Here is a 20,159-nt window from a genome sequence, read left to right as displayed (position 1 = left end):
CAGATCGTTTGTAATAGTTTAAATGTGTTTGTATTCGTAAAACTCAAAATTCGGCATAATTAAAGTCTACATTTTTCATTTAAAAAACGTGAGATTTTTTTTTTTATATATATATACTTTATTTTTTCCTTTTTTCAAGGCTGTTTTCATATATGCAATCCACTGTTTGTAATTACAACAGTCTATAAACCAACTTTTAAGTAGATGAGCTTACAGACAAACCCATCAAGTACACTAGTGAAAACAACCTCAACATTCAAAACCAAAACAAAACCAAGAAAAGAAATAACAATAATAACAATAATGACAAAAAGAAAGAGTACAGTTAAAAAACAACAACAACAAAGCAAAAAAACAACAACAAAAAACAACAACAACACACATAACAAAAAAAAAAAAAAAAAAAAAAAAAAATACAAGAGTAATAATAAATGAAATCAACAAATGTGTGTTAACCCAAAAAACGTGAGTTTTGTAGTTCTGTAGGTAAACACAGGTAGAGCTCCAGAGAGCCAATCACACAACAGCTGTCTGTTCCGTGTTTGGAAGTGAAGCGACACCCACAAACTGTCACAACTGCACTCCAGTTTCGACCAGGAAGTCTTTTAAAAACCTGCTGTACTGTGTCTCCTCAGGTTGTTTTTGCAGGCTGCACACTGATACACAATGGTAGGCGACGTTTATAACATGCTTGTCATATTTTGTATGTTTGTGATCCAAAAAAAAAGAAGAAGCTAAAGTTTAACTGCAGTTTGGAAGTGTTTTTAAATTCACCTGTTGCTGTCTTGTGGCTGTATATTAGTCTTGTAAAAACAAGTGTTTCTTGAGTGCTGCTGAGTCTAGATGAATTTGAATAGATATCTCATAACTTAACTGACTGAGAATAATGATTTAGAGCTCTATCTAATCTATATGCACATACAAAACCTTTTGAAATAGGTTAATTAAGACCTAACACATTTTAATATCAGAATGAATCAGTTAGAAAACATTTGAAAACTCAAAATTTGCATTAAAAGCTTATCTGCAGAGTTGTTTCTGCTGCTGCAGCTGCTGCTGCTGAGACTGCTGCTTTCAGGCTGTTGCTTCCTGCCTTGAAGACAAAAAAGGCTCACATCTTTTTTTTTGTAACATGCTTATTCTTTAAAACCAGTTTTTGTAATTGCGTTGTTTATAAGTTGTTCAGTACATGTTCAAATATCACCCTGTGGTCAGTCTGACGTCACATTTTCACACTTCTAAAAATAGTTTCAAAAGTTTCACTTACAAAAGGAGGAGCTTGAATAACTTGTTTAGAGTATTGAGTGATGGACATGATTTATGACTGACAAAATTTGTCAAAAATAAGTAGGACAATCTTGTGGGTATTTGCAGTCTGTATCCTCAGGAAGTCCACTGCCAGGCATGGAAACCTCAGAGTTTTTGTTGTAATTTTCCTCAGTTTAACACATAAGACATCACAAACTTAAAACCAGTGGTGGACGAAGGATATCAGTTTTTTACTTATTTAAAAGTAGCCATACCACAGAGTAAAAATAATATATTACTATTATAATAAGTAAAAGTCCTCATTTTGCAAAATGGCTCATTTCAGAATAATATATATAAAGTCATACTAATGTAACAGCTGGTAAAGTTGGAGGAAATTTCAGCCATTTTATATACTGCTGAGGTAGATTTATCTCTAACAGTATATCACAATTTATTAGTTTATTAAAGGGGCTCTATGTAAGAATCATAAATTGCTTGTTAGCAGTGACTCTTGTGGCCGTTAAGTCAACGACAGTCAACGTCCTGTTGCTCACGCTTGTGCTCTCACTGCGTAGACGCGAGCATCGGTCAAAACAGTGAGGCGACAGAACGTGATTGACAGCTAAAACCGCAATATCACTATATACTATATTTCACATGCTTGGCAGTAATGTTAGCTTATCTGTCCAATAGTAATTTTGACAGATCAGGGTTCGTTTTGAAAACCCAAAACTAACCGTATGTCCCTTCATGAATTGAAGGCCCGGCTGATGTTGATCCGAGTTTTGCCCCCGACGTCGGTCACATTCCTGTTTTGCAAGACGAGCTTCACTACATATAACTTTGTTGTTGTTTTTTTTGTGCTTCCGTGGAGTTTGTGGTGGAGTCTGAGTTGTGGTGGGGGCTGGTTGTTTGTTGGCGTTAGCAGGTAGTTGCACACTGTTAGCACTGTAGCAGAGCTGAAGAGAGTAAAGGCACTTGCAAGCGCACATGACGTCACATCCGTTGGATTTTCCTGCAATAATGGGCCCGGGTTCTTCACATTAAAAGCAGTCTACAGGCTGATAGAGGAAACCCAGAAAGTCATGGAAGGTCTCATTTTTTAAGTTAGGTTACAACCTGTTCACACATTGGCAATAAAAAACAATTAAAAAACATTTATACGTGTAAAAACGTACATATAGTCCCTTTAATATTTTGTATTATTAATCTGAGTCTGTAAAGTAACTATAGCTGTCAAATAAATGTAATGCATTAAAAAGTAGTGCAACATTTTCTCTAAAATGTAGTGGAGTAAAATGTAAAGTAGCATAAAATGGAAATACTCAAGTAAACTACAAGTACCTGTACTTAGTTACTTTCCATTAGAGCTGCAACGATTGATCAATTAATCGATTAGTTGTCAACTATTAAATTAATTGCCAACTATTTTGATTAATCAGTTAATTTTTTAAAGAAAAAAAGTAAAAATTCTCTGATTCCAGTTTCTTAAATGTGAATATTTTCTGGTTTCTTTACTCCTCTATGACAGTAAACTGAATATCTTTGAGTTGTGGACAAAACAAGACATTTGAGGACGTCATCTTGGGCTTTGGGAAACACTGATCGACACTTTTCTGTCATTTTATAGACCAAATCTCAATAATCGAGAAAATAATCAACAGATTAATCGATGATAATAATTGCTAGTTGCATCCCACCTTTGCACCGCTGCTTAGAAGTTACAACACCACACAACTCAAATGTCTGCACAGCCCTACAAAACAAATACATACTATATTTTCAAAGTGAAACCAGGCTTTAAACTGACGATGTGGCCTAAGGAGTCGGAGTGTGTCTTATCGTAAAGATCTTATATTAGTGGCTTCCTGTTATTTCTATTTCTAGTGACATGTTTCAAGATGAGTAAGAGGAAGGGCAAAGTAAACGGTGATGTGACAGCTGTCAAGAGCCGCAGAGTGACAGCTGATACGAACCATCGGAGATCATCATCCTCCAGTAGCTTCACTCCCTCTGCCACCGTGAGTTCCCCCCTCCCACCCATGAAGCACCAATCCTTTGTTTTCACTTCTCACCAGCTCATTAACGGTCCTTTACTGTTTTCTGCCTGTATTCACAGGGAGATATCGGCCTCATTGAGAGCATCACTCTGAAGAATTTCATGTGTCACCATTTGCTCGGTCCGTTCCAGTTTGGGCCCAATGTGAACTTCATCGTCGGCAACAACGGAAGTAAGAACCTGATTTCTAAACGTCATGTGATCTGCTGTGTGTTTAACACATCCCAACCCGGTCAGTGTGACACATCCACAGTGTGTACTCCCTTTCAACCAAGGATAAAGATAATCCATTTTAGTTGGTTAGACAAACAGGACTGTAGCTGTATCTGTCGTGTATTCAAACAAGGGTCATGGTCTCTTGCCTCTGATACCAGCTTCTTAATTTGAATATGTTCTGGTTTCTTTACTCCTTCTATGACAGTAAACTGAATATCTTTGAGTTGTGGACAAAACAAGACACGTCATCTTGGGCTTTGGGAAACACTGATCGACATTTTTTCACCATTTTCAAAAATTTTATAGACCAAACAACTGATCGATTAATCGAGAAAATAATGGACAGATTATTCAACTATGAAAATAATTGCTGCAGCCCTACATAAAACAACACAACACACAAAAGTCCATCAATGTGAGGTGATAAATAGAATCAGTATGATAAATACAATAAATACTGAACAAGGCAATCATTAGTGGTGACACTTTTGTGCTGACTTTTTGCCAAATCTTGAGGCTGGTTTTAAAGACTGCAAAGCTTCCTGAGTCTCTAATCGTTTCAGCTCTAATCCCACCTAATCAGGGTTGTCCCCTCTTAGTAGATCGATAGAATAGTCAGTGTGTGAATAAAATGTTTTTAGTCAATTTGTTGTTTTTATGGTCTTTCTATGGGGACATATCTGCAGCACTGCAGTAATATCCACAGATATGCTTTGTTTTTTAATAGACATTTAAAGGTGCTTCTGCATAAATGTGGGAAAATAACACTGAAAAGTCAACTAAAGAATCTTAACATTTAGGGAAATTAATCATTTAATTTGTTTATTCTTGACGACCTTGCCATGATGATTTCTGTGGACAGGTGAATGTATATTCATTGCATTTATTTGCAGTAAATACTTAGTTCTGCCTGTGAGCGAGTGCTGTCTGTGGTTTGTTTGCCATGCAGTACTTTAATCCCTTCTCTTTGTGTCCAATTTAATTCTCAGGTGGAAAAAGTGCCATCCTGACTGCGTTGATGGTAGGCCTCGGTGGAAAGGCCACTGTCACTAACAGAGGAGTGTCTCTGAAGGATTTTGTGAAGACCAGTGAGAAGTAAGTCAGAGTACATACCAGAGTATCCTTATCCTTATCCTATCGTTGGAAATGCTGTACTTTGCTCCTAGAATACCACCACAGTGCAATCTGCTTTCTAGTACTGCAGATATAACAGTAAAGCTGAGAAACAGAGGACCAGATGCTTTTAAAAAGGACGTCTACGGCGACTGCATCTCCATCGAGCACCGCATCTCTAGTGATGGAAGTCGGACCTGCAGGCTGAAGAGCAAATCAGGTGACTTCTCCTGAGTTACAGATGACGTCCACGTCTCACACCTTCTCTAAATGTCAGATAAACCAGACACACTTGGGAGTGAAGACAAAGCACTTCAATCAGACCTCCATCCCTCCGAGCTGTATACATTCTTTAATCTCCGTCAGGAATTTTCCTCTATAAAGTCGCATGCGTGCTATTTATATGCGTGGCACTGTTTCACTGTTTTGTATCATCTGTCCAAATGTGAATGTAAATGTGAAGCGTATTTATATTCACACTGGGACTGATGTTTTTCACAAGTTATAAATGTCACTGAGTTATTTTGTAAGTAACTGGAAGTTGAACTGCACTTGTCAGTCTTTTTCAATGACAAATGCCATTAGCCAGTTCCCAGTGCTATTTAATGACATAAATACGTCAGTGAGCGCTTGAGCAACTCTTCAACGGTGACTCAGCGACAATGTAGCTGTCCACGCTGGCTGTTTTGTTGCTTTTGTCGCTCGTAGTGTGAACAAAGCTTAAGAAGTGTGTTTAAACAACAACCACATGATCTTTATGGGGTAGATGTTGGTTGTATCAGATGTGATCATGCTTCACACTTCTATTGTCCTCCTTTTTTCATTTATAATGATTATTTTCCCTATCAATTCATCTGCGGATTATTTCCTTGATTAATCTATTGCTAGTTTTGTCTATAAAATGTCAGAAAACAGTGAAAAGTACCTGTTTCAATTTCCCACAGTTCAAGATGATTTATTCAAAAAACCTGTTTAATGCTCAAACCAACTCAGTATCACGCCATCATGCCCAAAGCGTGTAATAGACCTGCTTGTCCAGGATAGGATAGGAGGATAGCGTGTCGTGTCACATTTTGCTTCGCCGAGGCGTGAATGTTACACACGTGTATGAAGGTGCAGTAACCTACCAGCAGGGGGCAACAAAACCACTTAGTGAGGTTTAGGAAAAACGTCATGGTTGGGCTTAAAATAAGTATGTAAACTAAGGAAAATATGTACAGAAACAACGTCACATAAGTACGGAAAACAGCCAAAATGGATAAGAAGTCAAAAGTGCTCAGAAACACCAAAATTTTAACATCTACAGTCTCATGACAAAATGAGCAAACTCCATATGCTGATAAAGACAGTTGAAAGCTTAAGTGAGTTGACCTTCAGCTGAGATTCATTCATTCATTCATTCATTCATTCATTCATTCATTCATAATCCGTAACCACTGATCCCATTCAGGGTCGCGGGGGGCTGGAGCCGATCCCAGCTGATTGGGCGAATGCGGGGTACACCCTGGACAGGTCGCCAGACTTTCACAGGGCTGATACATAGAGACAGACGACCATTCACACTCACATTCACACCTACAGGCAATTAGATTGTCAATATACAATGAGGCAATATAAAAACTAAAGTAATAGTTCCCGTCCTCCTCCCCTTCCGCCAGCCATTAACAGTCTTTCTCACTTTTTATTCTACGTCACTAGCTCTGAGTGTAGCATATTTAAGCAGATATGTTTACATTGCAGTCAGTACAGACTACATGGTGTATAAATGACACGCCAAAAGCAAGAACGGCGTTCTTATTGCACGATAAATACCTTGCGAATTATCGTGTCATTCATACGCCTTTTTCGCGCGACTGGGCTGAACGAACAGTCTAAAACCCAAAGAGATTCATTATGTTACATTCATTTAGACGTTTTTATCCAAAGTGACTTACAATAGGTGCATTCAACCATGAGCATACAACAAGTACATCAACTTCAGCAAATAAGCTGAACTGCTTCAAGTGCTTCAGATTCAGTTTACTGTTATAAAATGACTAAGAAACACATTAAATCCTGACATTTGAGAAGCTGGAACCAGAAAACATTTGCAGCATTTTAATTGACGAAACGATTAAATGATGATAAAAACAATAGTTATACGACTGATCGTTGCTGCACTACAGTAGTAATGTTGTGCCAATGAGTGTTATGCAACTTGTATTGTCTTCTACATCAGAGGTTTGAAACATATTAATTGTCTTCTATCTTGTATTTTAGGACAACTTATCTCAAACAAGAAGGAGGAGCTGACCGCCATTCTGGACCACTTTAACATCCAGGTACTAACACTGTGCTCTACAGCTCTTTTTATTTTAAAACAGATGTATTTTACATATTTTTTATTGTAAATTCCTATTTCATATTTATGATTCTTGACTTTTGCAGTGCTTGTTTTTCTTTTCTCTTACTCTGTTTTGTTGTGACTGTTATGCAACAAAATTCCTCCTTGGGATGAAAAACCGGTTTCTGATTTTGGAAGAAGTTTTTTTTTTTTTGTTCTGCTACTTTTTAACTTCCAGTGAAGGCACTAACTTGAATTTCTGACCTTTGTGTGTTCCAGTTGGATAACCCGGTGTCCATTCTCAACCAAGAGATGAGTAAACAGTTCCTGCATTCAAAAAGTGAATCGGACAAGTATAAGGTGCAGCACCGCCATGTTATTTATGAGCTTCTAATCTTAAGATTACATCTGTATTGAGAGAAGGTAACATGATCATATAATATGTGTATTTCCACATGTTTAAATTAATATTTTTGGCCTCTTTTCTGCTTTTGTAGTTCTTCATGAAAGCAACTCTGCTGGAACAGATGAAGAGGGATTACATCCACATCAAGCACACTAAAACAATTACACGACAGCAGGTTGAGAGACAAGAGGAGGTACCGTATTTATCATTTATCACATCAGGGGCCGTATTACAGAGACCTCTTAACTTGCAGATCCTATCTTAAAAGTTTCGTAACCATGGTAATTAGGGTAAGGAGCTGATTTAGAAAAACAGCCACTACAGATGAGCAGTTCCTAAGTCAATGTTCCTATCCTTACTTAAAGGTCCCATATTATAAATAAGTGAGATTTTCATGTTTTTTTTTATTATAAAGCAGGCTTAAATCCTATATAAATACTGTGAAAGTATCGAAACGCTCTATCCACAGGGAAATACACACAGCCCGTATTCGAAAACTCTGCATTCGAAACAAGCTGTCAGGATATTTGTCCATTTGTGATGTCACAAATATACAATATTTAGACCATTACAAAGTTTAAAACGTAAACAATCTAAATGTGTCACAGTTTATTCCTGGTTGCAGTGTATGTGATTAATATCTACTGACAAGAAGTACATATGGACCCAAGCTGTTGCCTAGCAACACAATTGTGTTGCAATTCCATCGCAATTCCGTCGAAATGTGCTAAAACGTAGCGTTTCAGACAAAGGGTAAATACAGGCATATTCAGGCTGACAGTATGAGGAAAATACATTTTTTTTTTAACTTTACAGCATGTAAACATGTTCTGGTAGAAACACAAAATACAAGTATGAACCTGAAATTGAGCATAATATGGGACCTTTAAGATAGGAAACGTTTATTACACAAGCATCATAACTTCCCAAAATCTTAAATAAACTGTCTTAACTTTAGGATAACCGTTAAGCTGTCCTAACTTTCATTTTTCCACCACTTTTCTTCTGCTCTTTAGATATAAGAGCTGCCTTCCCCTTCGTATCACTTGTCAGTGTACTTATTTTCTTTTTGAAAGCATCAAATGCCAGATAAAGCGGGCACTGTGTCTGCTATCTTAACTCACTCTCTTTCTTTTATCTAATGAGTTAGCGTTGTTGTAAATTTCCCAAAAAGAATCTTTGGATTTCTCTACAGATGTTACCAACACATCTAACTCATCTGTCTTAAAGTTGCGTGCCTGCTGTTGTTTTTGCTCCACTTTTGTGTATGTTTCAATGAGACAAACGTTGGTTACAAAGTTGTTTAGCTTGGTGAGATGAGAAAAGTAGTGTTGCTTGAAGTTAGTGTTATATAGATCAATTTTTTTGCCTGCTGATAAGTTTGTGTATGAATAATTTGTACAGTATATTCGTTTTGCCCAAAGAAAATCTGATCATACAAGATCTCGTACATTTTTTTGTACTCAGTCTCTCAAGGACCTGAAGCAAGAGTTTCTGCAGAAGAAAGCGAGGTATGAAAAGATGCCGTCCTTCAGTGAGATGAAGGTGGTTTTGGAGAATCTGAAGAAAGCAATGGCTTGGTGTTTGGTAAGAGTTCATCACTGTGTAAAACAAACCTTAATAACTTAAATGAGTTTCGTCTACTTTTTTTAATATCATTTATTACAAATTCTGAAGAGTGTAGAAAGTATGAAAAGAAAGAAGAACCTAAATGAAAGGATATGTTGCCTGATGTTTTTGGGCTCCTAATTTTCAGTGAGATGCATGTGGTCTTTGTTTTTTATCATTCTCAGGTCAGAGAGAAGGAGCAGTTTGTGCAGCAGTTAAACGAGGACGTTGAAAAGGAAGCGAATAATCACAAACATCAGGACAACCTTCAGCTCTGTCAGGTGAGTCATAAGTGTTTCCATTCTGTTGAATTTATACAAATCCGTTTATAAAGCTCTTCTTCAAAATGTCACCGCCATATAAACCGTATACATGTTTACAGGAGATGGCCTCCATTGAAAAAAACAACTTCCAACTTGGACATAATTGATTTTTAGACATTGCCTTTAAAGATACATTGCTATTTTTCTTCTTTCACAGTCTAAGGTCATACAAGTAGAAAAGAAGCTTCAGTGCATCAAATGCAGAGTTGACAGCGTGAGTCAGGAACAAGGTTCTCTATCGGAGGACAATCTGAAGTTGAAAGAACAAGTGAAGGTCATCAGCAAAGCTCACAAGGAACAGGAGGTACTGATTGGGAAATATGGTACGCTAATATATCATCTATATTGGTTAAAGTGTCATAATCTTTCCCCATAGCTTGTTTTTTTCCGGGCTCTGAACAAACTCAGACAGTCAGAGACGGAGCAAAACCTCCTTCAGGAGAAAATCAACAAGGCAAGAACAAGGTAGGGGAGAAGAAAGGTTAATATGGCATCTTCACCTTCATACAAATGCATGAATTCAGTTGAAATTATATATTCTTTCTTACTGTATTTTAGTGTTAACCTGAACAATGATGGAGAGACAGAATACACAAAACATCAAAAGAAAATATTGAGTCTGAAAGAGCAGCTTGCAGAGCTCGAGAAAAAGTGCTCACAGCTGAATCAGGAGATCAAGAACAAACACCAGGCACTTTTCACAGGAAAGGAAGAACGGGACAAGCTGAGGTAGAGATGATATTTGCTTTGTTGCAGAATTTGAGTGAGATCCCAGTTTATCTGCAGTCCAGTGAAATGTCCCGATCTGTTTCATATTGACTAGATTGGAGGAGAGAAACATTCAGGTTATGTACGAGTCCAAACTGAGGAAGAAGAATCAGGTCCTCGCCAGTCGATCAAACAAACTGAAGCGGTTTGGAGATCAGGTGCCCGACCTGCTGGGCGCGATCGCTGAGGCGTACGCTACAGGACGCTTTCTCAAGAGACCTGTTGGTCCAATAGGTGACTTTCTTTTTCCTGTTTTGTTGCCTTGACTTCCTTTCTGCATTATAAAAGAGATTAGTTAGTATTTACTGTAAAGGAATAGTTTGGCATTTTGGAAAATATGCTTATTTTCTTTCTTGCTGAGAGTCAGATGAAAAGATCAATATCACTCTTGCATCTGTCTTTATTAAGCAGGAGCCATCAGAATGCTCTTAGCTTGGCATAGCATAAATAAACTTTATTTATATAGCGCCTTTCATAAAGGGTGAGTAGTTCAAAGTGCTTTACAACAAAGAAAAGAAAAATAAATAAAAGAGACAGGTTAAAACTTGCAAATACTGCAAGATAAAACCTAGCAATAAAACAAAGGAAGGCATAAAACATAAAATATAAGAATTAAAATAACAATATAGAATAAAAGAGAAGAATAAAACAAAGGAAGGAGGAAACTAACTCAGTTAAATTGTGCATATTGTGGTTGACTGCCTGTGTTTGCTCTCAGGGGCGTGCATCAGTCTGAAGGATCCCTTGCTGGCGGTAGCCGTGGAGTGCTGTCTGCGGAGCTTCATGAAGGCTTTCTGCTGTGACAACTACAAGGACGAGACAGTCCTCCAGGAGCTCATGTGTCGCTATTATCCAAAAGGCAACAGGCCGCAGATCATCGTCAGCCCTTTCTCTGAGAAACTTTACAACATTCATGGACGGTCAGCAGCAGCACTTCAAATTATTTATCTTTTTTTTTCGAACACATTTTAAAGCTACATATTGTTTTCCTTCTCTGCTCTGTATTGTAGGAAAGCACATCATCCAGAATATCCGTCTGTGCTGGACATCATCACAGCGTCGAGCCCGTCCATCATCAACTGCCTGATTGATATGAGAGGGATAGAATCAATCCTCATAATCAAAGTCAGTGTGATGCTGAATGTTCCACGTAGAGTTGTTTTAGGATTGATGAAGTATCTGACCTGTGTTTTGTGTTTTATCAAAGGAAAAAGACAGAGCGAGGAGGGTCATGCAGCAAGGCCGACCTCCTAAAAACTGCCGTGAAGCGTTCACTGCTGAAGGAGATCAGGTGTACCCAAACCGTTATTACACCTCCGACTTCAACATGGCCAAATATCTCGGTGGGGATCTCGAGACTGAAATAAGGTAACTGAGCTATTTTTATGTCAGTTTATATGCAAAAAAACATAAGCTGTGAAAAAATGATGATTAAAAAGAAAAGAGAAAAATTCCATAAATACATATTTAATGATAGTTTGAGGAAAGGAAAAACACAACCTGAAACACAAGTTTAAAACAGCTGCTGGAAGTGAATCATGCTGTCATGTGCACAGTTAAAACAAGTTTCCCTGTACAATGAAATGCTTCCTTGTGTTCCCCTCTGAGTGCCATTTACAAGGAAACACAAAGTATAAGAAATAAGTATAAGAAAATAGATGCAGAAAGAAAGGACACATTTACTCAGGTACTTGAGTCTTTCCATTTTATGCAACTTTATACTTTTTACTTGTAGTGGAGTATTTTCACAGTGGGGTTTTACTTTTACTTAAGGAGGTAATCCTTTAAGAATTGTGTGCATATTTACTTTTTTTGTGTGTTTACAAAGGAGGAAAACTGTATTACAGCATTTTTTTTCCATGAATGCCTCCACAGACACTCAGTACATAATTCTGCAAATATATAACTATTGCAATACTTTCATCAGTGGGCCATAAACTCAATCACCATTGTGTTGCCTCCTTTGGCAATAGATAGTGACTCAACGGACATTTATTTTAATGAAAATCTTTGAGATGACTACTTTAAGTAAAGGCTGTGAATACTTCTTCATCATTGACTACAGAAAAAGGAGCAGATGAGACAGGAAATGAAATACATAAAAAAAAAAACCCACTTCATCTGAAAACACCTTGAACTCGGTGAATATTACAAGTTGAATAGATTTAACGACAAAAGATCTGAAGGTGGATTCTGATAGAAAACGAGGCTGTTTTTTAAACTATTGAGCTTTCCCTCAAATTTGAAACAGTTTTTTTTTAAGGGAATAGTTCGACATTCAGGGAAACACATTTAATTTGCTTTCTTGCTGTGAGTTAGATGAGAAGTTTGATACCACTCCCTATCGGAGACTGGTGTTGATCTTCTCATCTAAACTCTCTGCAAGAAAGATTTCCAAAAAATAACAAACTATTCCCTTAAAGTAGGAAACCCTGTGTGATATTATCGACATTATCTTACTAAATTTCCCTTTCCCAAGGCTGCAATAATGCCATTTGGTGCTTATACTGAGTGAAATACTCTCTTTATATACAGTAGCTTTACTCTTATATCACATGGGAATATGTTCTTCTTGGCTGCCCTTTGTAGAGTTTATGAGTTTTCAAAAGAGGTGTATTCATTGTGACTGTTGTTTTCTCAAATGTGCTATATTTACGACTGTGTGGAGTTGTGATTTGAGATAAAAAATCGATGCTTCCTGTCATAGTATGTTGGAGTCAGACCTGGAGAATCACCAGGCTCAGCTGTCCAGGTTTCAGCTCCACGTGACCTCTGTGACCGAGGACATCGTGAGCATGGAGAGCAGGCTGAACAGCACCATCATGACCCTGAAGAAGACTCTGGTCAGTTTTGTCAGCCAGTCTTTGTGAGAGAAATGATGCTGTGTGTGATTTAAAGATCAAAGAAGTAAGTTAAATTGGAAATAATTTCAGTTTACTTTGATGTTTTTCAATGCAGGTCTCTGTGAATCAAGTCAAGGCAACAATAGCTGAGCTGGAGAATGCTGGCGAGGAGCACATCGACGACATCAGCTCCTTGGTGATCACTTAGTTTTTATTTTTACCCCTTTGAAAACAGACACAAATCTCACCACAGACTATGTAAATCTAATGTCTTAATATGCGTCTTGCAGGAAGAAGTTTCCCAAGAGAACCGACAGAAGATCGAGGCAGAAACGCAGACTGTTCATGAGGCAAGGACGGAGCTCGACAAGCATCGTAAAGCAGCTGAGGACATCGAGTCAAAGTACTCTTCTGTTAGAGAACGGATTGATCAGCTTTCTGAGGATACAGAGCTGTTAAAGGTGCATTAGAGCTTTGTTGTATTGATTTGTCTAGGGGCTAAAAATAGTTTCAGAAATCAAAAGATGCAGTTGTGGCAGGCTTGTTTCTGTAGTTTTGATGTTACTTCTCTCCTCTGATTTCACATATTTTTGAGCTGTGGATTGTTTGAATGTAAAGACTTTTTATTTGATACTATTATTCTTCTCGAGGATTCAAGTGTTTGTCAAACTGTCCTCAAAAAGTATTGATAGTGAGATTGATTATTTTTGTTTGTTGACCCAAAGGAGGAGCAGCTGAAGTTGGAGGCCGAGTGCGCAAAACATGAACGAACCCTCACGATTTTAGAAAACAAACTGGAGGCTCATGAAGACAACATCCAAGCTATGAAAAGTGACCTCGCCCTAAGAGAAGAAGAGTTACAGGTAACAAGAGCTGCACCTAATTTGTTCAACAGATTACATTTAGCTGTTTTTCATGCATTTATTGGAGGCTTTTCTAGCTACAGAATGTTCCCAGTCTTTAGCTGTACTAAGCCGTACAGATCAGCTAGTAAACTCAACCAAAGAGATGATTCACTGCCTCCAGAGTGATTCAGAGTTGTCAGACTGACATCAGACCTCACATGTGATGACAGGAATATGTGGTCAAAGCCACAGAGATCAGTCCCGAGCGGCAGCAGGTGGTCGGCAGCACCAAGAGCATCGACACCGAAATCACTCGGCTGAAGAAGAAAATCAAGGTGTTCGAGAGCAACCACGGCGATTGCGAGCAGGTGATCAGGTGAGACGTCACAGGCTTTCTATAAACATTTGTGTTAACGTCAAAGTGAGAACAGAATTATTTTAGCTGTTTTTACTGCTGGAGGCCGATGCCGTATTGCTGGGCCCGTCGGAGGGAAGGGAGTGAAGGGAGGCACAAGAGAACCAGAACCAGGACTGCAGACTGTGCAAATGAGAGGTTTTCTAAAGGGAGTCTGGTGCTCGGTAACACTACTGCTTTTGTCCACAGGGACCGCCAAAATCAACACAAAATTATAGTTTCTTGTAGGACTTTTACTTGCAATGGAGTATTGTTATAGTGTGTAAATTTTACTTCTACTTAAGTAAAGGTTCTGAATATTACCTGATTATTTCTCCACTCATAACCACAGCATACGTGATATTTCCAGCTAAGCTAATCAGCTATCTTACTGCAGATCCTTTACTGTGTCTAGCAAGACTTTTTAGTTATATTTTAGTTAGAAGAAGAGTTCAAGGAGTCTTCTAGCTTCTTTCTGTCTGTCAGAGATTTCCTACTTTATACTTCAATCCCGATCTGCCCGTCGGCCATCACTAAATCATCTTCTGGCCTCGTTTTACACACGACAAGTGAAGGCTGGAATCATAAAAATTTAGGCTATGTCATTTTCTGCCCTCATTAGGGAGTACGCTGAGGCCCTCGCTCTCTACAGAGAGAAAACCAACCAAGTGAGAGATCTGCGGAGGTTCATCGATCAGCTCGAAAACATCATGTCAGACAGGCAGAACAGATACAAGATAATGCGTAGGTAAATAACGGTCTACTAAGTTTGAAAAACAATCAAGAAATACATGATTTGAGTTGGCAGTGGAAAGTCCTGCTTCTGTCTTATTCTTTCCTTTTCTTCTTCCTAAAGGTCTCTCTCTGTCAGATGCAAGTTATACTTCAATAACTTTATGATAAAGCTGAGCTGCTGCGGCTCTATGATCTTTGATCACAACAACGAGACACTCTCAATCTCGGTAAGTCTGTTTTATATGTTTTTTTCTTCTTAGAAAGGTTGTTCCTGTTTGTTTGTTTGTTTGATGGTTGTTGTGTTATGTTTTGTTTAATAATGGAAATAGAATTAATGAGATATTTAATTTAATTAAATCACATCCTATTGAAGAAAAAAGATGGTGTTTATCGCCAAAGACTTGAAGGTAACGACGGCCTAAACACCGTTTAATTTTAAATTTAAATGGGGTATCTGGTAACCATGGCAACATCCCTGGTTCAAGTCCACAGATCACCCTTCTTCTCTCTCCCGTCATTTCCTGTCTCCTCTCATAAATGCCCAAAAAACTTCTTGAACAAAAAAAACTGGAACCTGCAACATGCACTATACCTGTTTATTACGTTTCCAGGTTGTCCGTCTGTACGGTCCATTCTTGTGAACACGATATCTCAGGAACGCCTTGAGCGAATTTCTTTAAATTTGTCACCAACATCCACTTGGATTCAAGGATGACCTGATACAATTTTAGTGGTCACAGGTCAAAGGTCAAGGTCACCGTGACCTCACAAAACACGTTTTTGGTCATAACTCAATAATTGATATCCTAATTATGACAATTTCACATCAATGTCCAGTGCCAGTTCAAGGCATAGGGCATATTGGTGGTCACCCAGGGTGCCACCTTCTGGTTGTTCTGGCTGGTCGCCCTCTAAAAAATGGCGGTGGACATCCTTCCTCATTTTTTGCATTGAGGTAGCAAATGAACAAAGAAAAAAATACACTTTTCACCCCTGTAACTCTCTTTCTGACTCGGTTTCATCTGCTCGGCCGCACTTATTTTTTAATAAAAGTGTAAATTGTAGTGAAACTGACTAAACACTTTTAAGACAATATCAGGGACTAATTGTTTAAGAAAAATCGTAATTTTTGTCTTAAAAAATTTTGATGTCTGAAGAGTGTTGCGGTTTACGGGGCTAGGGTTCTGGGGGGTTGAACCTGCAAATGTCTAATAGGATCAAATGATGAAGTGGTGACATTTTGGACAAACATGGATGTGAACTGCAACTTGACTGGTTGACGGACACATACAACAGTGGGGCGGTAATTCTAGTTTATTTTAATTTATGAAAAAAACACTCAATACAAGTAATACACAAACCTGTTCTGGCACACGTGAAGGTGAAGCCTCCGGGCAGGGAGGATGATGGTGTGAGTGACATGAGGTCGCTGTCTGGTGGCGAACGCTCCTTCTCCACCGTTTGCTTCATGCTCTCCCTGTGGGAGATCACCGAATCGCCCTTCAGATGCCTCGATGAGTTCGACGTCTACATGGTGAGCACACAGAAATATCAGAAACTCATTTTGTATTAAAAGATTAATGTAAGTTTGGCTTTCATTCACTTTGATTAACTCTTTTTTAGGATATGCACAATCGCAGAATCTCTCTGGATCTCCTCCTGGAGTTGTCAGAGCGGCAGCGCCTTCGACAGTTCATCTTCGTCACTCCCCTCACCACCAGGTGCCGCTCTTCTTAATGTTTCTCTCTGTTTACATGCTGTCCTTTCTATAACCTGAACCTTTACATTACGCATAACTGACTTTTAAATCTTTGTTTCCTGCATGGCAGCTAAAGCATGCCATCAGATCAATTATATATATTTTTAATTGTGGCTAATTAAATAACAAATTGTAATAAATAATTGCGATTATTCATTCAGAATTTAAACAAAAACAAGGGGAAAAGTAAAAGTAATAGACTGATTAGTAATTTAGTCAGTTTCTAATTCAATTTTCTGTCTTTAACTTGTGTATTTTTTACTGATTTATGAAATCATTTAAGAAACTCTTTTAAAGTTTACCGTTTGTTACTGATCAATATATCTTTCTATCATTATAAATTATAAATGATTTATAAATTATCATAATTATAATTATTAGTGCTTTACCAGTGGGCAACCTCTGGGTCTGAAAAGTGATGCCGAGGCTGAAGTGCCTTAAACTTGCATTCTATCTAATAGCCAGCAGGGGGCGACTCCTCTGGTTGCAAAAAGAAGTCTGATTGTATAGAAGTCTATGAGAAAATGAGCCTACTTCTCACTTGATTTATTACCTCAGTAAACATTGTAAACATGAGTTTATGGTCTCAATCACTAGTTTCAGGTCTTCTTCAATACAGCATGATGTTCATTTAGTAAATTATGGTCTCATTTAGAGTCAAATAGACCATAAAGCAGGGGACGCTTTAGGGTGTGGCTACCTTGTGATTGACAGGTCGCTACCACGGCGCTGTCCGGCCTGGGTGTTGTCCGTGTTTTCGTCTTACAACTTTAACCCTTTCAGAGTGTTTTCAGTTCATGAAAGTTAATTGTAACATTTTGGTCGCCTAAAAATGTCTTATTCAGCGTTCGGTTGTACTTAGCTCCACTCTCTTGTGTCACTTCTGGTTCCAAAAAAAAAAGATGGCAACGGCCAAAATGCTGAGCTTGAGTCTTCAAAACCTTTGTCCACAAATCAATGGGTGACGTCACAGAGACTGCGTCCACTTCTTATACACAGACTGTGTGCTTTACCAATAGATTTAATTGCATATTTTAAATATTAATTTAATAAATAATTGAAATAATAATGTTTCTATTATCACAGTGCTACGCTGCAGCTGCTGTATTCTTCTACATACTTTGGCATTTCCTGTTGTTCGTCTTTTTCGCTGTGTGTCAGTAATGTTTGATGACTGATCAAATGTTGGTGGTTTGTGTCTTTCAGCAATCTGCCCAAAACCAGCCTCATCAAAATCCACCATCTTCAGGATCCGGAAAGAGTTCTTAGTGAAACGACGGATGAAGATGTTTGAACTGAGCTCTTCTGAGTGACCGAAACATAAAAAGTGACAGAAACAAGGATGAGTGTTTATGTGCCTAGTCGCTGTATATTACAGTATTGCTGTATGTGATTGGGAGTTTTGTCCTTTCACATTTGTTTGTTGGCTTGGATGAATTCATGAATGTGTTGTGAAACCTAATAATTGTGTTTTTACAGTATATGTTGCCAGGACACAGAGGTATGTTAGTTTGTCAGATTATCTTTTGTTGGTGTCTTTGGGTGTAAAAAGCATTACTGCATCTATGGGCCGCTAGCAAGACCCATATTCTTCATATTACAATTTCTAATATTTATCATCCGCTTTAAACATTTTGGGCATCACAATCATAGATACGTAGATACCGCATTGGCAGCTTCAGCCCGTTGCTGGGATACGTCAGCGTCGCCGCCATATTGGGGAGGTCAGGATCGGCCTGTAAACACATACAAGTGAACGGGGGAGTTGCCGTTTTTCTGGATAAAACTTCTCAACCGATTTCATGAGGATTTATGATCTACGAGGAGTATAAAAAGAAAGTTTTGTCTCCAGTTACTTAAAATCTCGATACTAGGCTATAGTCCCTGCTAAAGGCTCAAAAGAGTGTGTTCACTTGTATGTGTTTACAGGCCAGTCCTGACCTCTCCAATATGGCGGCGACGTTGACATACGATTCAAAGGCTAGTTTGGCATCGACGTATATATATATCTACGATCTCAATAACATTTTAGTTATAAGTGGAAGTGAGGAGGATTGTATTTATCTCATAAGTAGCCTCTGCTTACTATAACTGGGAAGCCACTGGTCTGATTCCCACCTAAGCACTCTTAAGAAAGAAAACAAATCTCTCCTGAGTCAATCAACTAATCATGAGTTCTCAACTAAATAATGTAGCAGTAGTGAATAATGCAGATGTTCAAAACAACACAGAAGTTTGTGTGTTGTTTGTCAAAAGTCGTGCACTGTACGATGTTTAAGATTATAGTGTTATATAATTTGCTGTTTGTGAACAGCAGGTTAGATTAAACGTGATTAACGAAAATACAACAAAACTACTTAGTTAGGTTTAGTAAAAAAAAAACATCATGGTTTGGCTTAAAATGACTACGACATTGAAACAAAACAAAACCAAAATGTAAAAAATACTTAGCTAGGTTTAGGCAACGAAACTACTGGGTTAGGTTTAGTAAAAAAAAAAGGCATTACGGTTTGGCTTTAAATTACGTAAAAACAAAACGAAAACGCAAGAAATGACTACGTTTCACACGAGACACAAACAACGATCTCCTGGGGGAAAAGTCTGCGGCCGTCAGCAGACTTTCATAGATATTTGTGATACGTTAAAGACAAACGTAATCCACAAAAAAATACTTGTCCTTCCAAGCGTAGTTGAGAAATTAATTTAGTTTTATGGGAACGTAATTTTCTGAAAATACTGTCGCCAGTATTCCGATTATATGATGATGTGTTTGGATCACTGGACTTAATTTTAGGGTTGTAGTAATATAGCAAATAGTTGACATGATTATATGTTAATTATTATATGTAAGTAATGATATTATATTTTGAAAGTAGATAATATGAATGCACTTGTGTTTTTTAAAAAAAGGACAGTATCTTTTAAAAATGTTACACTGAAAGTGTTTTACAGTTTGATATTTTTGTTTAGTTTTACCTCAGGAGTCTGGTACAAGAGAGGGGGACTCAGGACTCTACACAACCTGTCAGTGTTAATACTTTTACAAGTTTGATCATATTTGGGCTCTGTTATATAAACATGTACACTCTTTCTCTCCAGTTCTCACCCTTGTTAAAACCGCTCATCTAGCAGTCAACTGCTTTGAAGAATCATATTCACTGTTACAATAAATGTTGGTCATACTTGTCATACATACATGACTATCCATTCATGTGTTCCATCCATTCATCCACATCAACACATATATTCAACACATTCTTAAAGGTCCCATATCATGCTCATTTTCAGGTTCATACTTGTATTTTGGGTTTCTACTAGAACATGTTTAAATGTTTTAATGTTGAAAAAATACATTATTTTTCTCACACTGTCTGTCTGAATATACATGTATTTACTTTCTGTCTGAAATGCTCCGTTTTAGCGCCTATCTCTTTAAGAAACCCTCCTGAAAAAGCCCAGTCTGCTCTGATTGGCTTGAGAGAAGAATATGGTGCATCTTTGCAAAAGTAGCTCTCA

At 37.9% G+C, this 20,159-nt stretch overlaps 1 protein-coding gene across 2 annotated transcripts; it reads left to right on the top strand.

Moving 5' to 3' along the window:
• The first annotated feature begins 552 nt into the window (after nt 1-552).
• Nucleotides 553-19,836, top strand: smc6 (structural maintenance of chromosomes 6). Of its 2 annotated transcripts, XM_037746418.1 has the most exons (27): nt 553-669; nt 3,139-3,272; nt 3,371-3,482; nt 4,516-4,621; nt 4,723-4,859; nt 6,899-6,960; nt 7,242-7,322; nt 7,460-7,561; nt 8,836-8,955; nt 9,162-9,257; nt 9,457-9,603; nt 9,676-9,764; nt 9,858-10,028; nt 10,123-10,301; nt 10,786-10,987; nt 11,078-11,192; nt 11,275-11,435; nt 12,775-12,910; nt 13,026-13,106; nt 13,201-13,371; nt 13,636-13,773; nt 13,986-14,131; nt 14,772-14,897; nt 15,006-15,111; nt 16,266-16,418; nt 16,508-16,605; nt 17,850-19,836. In XM_037746418.1, the coding sequence occupies exons 2-27, from the start codon at nt 3,153-3,155 to the stop codon at nt 17,935-17,937; spliced, it is 3,243 nt and encodes a 1,080-aa protein (XP_037602346.1). In that variant the 5' UTR covers nt 553-669; nt 3,139-3,152; the 3' UTR covers nt 17,938-19,836. The 2 variants fall into 2 exon arrangements, 1 of the variants encoding a protein (XP_037602346.1); XR_005203566.1 differs by lacking the exons at nt 16,508-16,605; nt 17,850-19,836 and having other exon boundaries at nt 14,772-14,893; nt 16,266-16,404.
• The last annotated feature ends 323 nt before the right edge of the window (nt 19,837-20,159 follow it).

Source organism: Sebastes umbrosus, chromosome 16 (assembly GCF_015220745.1).
Source record: "Sebastes umbrosus isolate fSebUmb1 chromosome 16, fSebUmb1.pri, whole genome shotgun sequence".
Lineage (NCBI taxonomy): Eukaryota > Metazoa > Chordata > Actinopteri > Perciformes > Sebastidae > Sebastes > Sebastes umbrosus.
The sequence above is the reverse complement of the archived record's forward strand: the minus strand, read 5'-3'. Positions and strand labels throughout refer to the sequence as shown.

Coding starts and splice junctions, on each gene's coding strand:
- smc6 (XM_037746418.1), top strand. CDS start 3,153: ATGAGTAAGAGGAAGGGCAAAGTAAACGGTGATGTGACAGCTGTCAAG. Junction 10,029..10,122: donor GAAGAACGGGACAAGCTGAG/GTAGAGATGATA, acceptor CATATTGACTAG/ATTGGAGGAGAGAAACATTC. Junction 16,606..17,849: donor GTCACTCCCCTCACCACCAG/GTGCCGCTCTTC, acceptor TGTGTCTTTCAG/CAATCTGCCCAAAACCAGCC.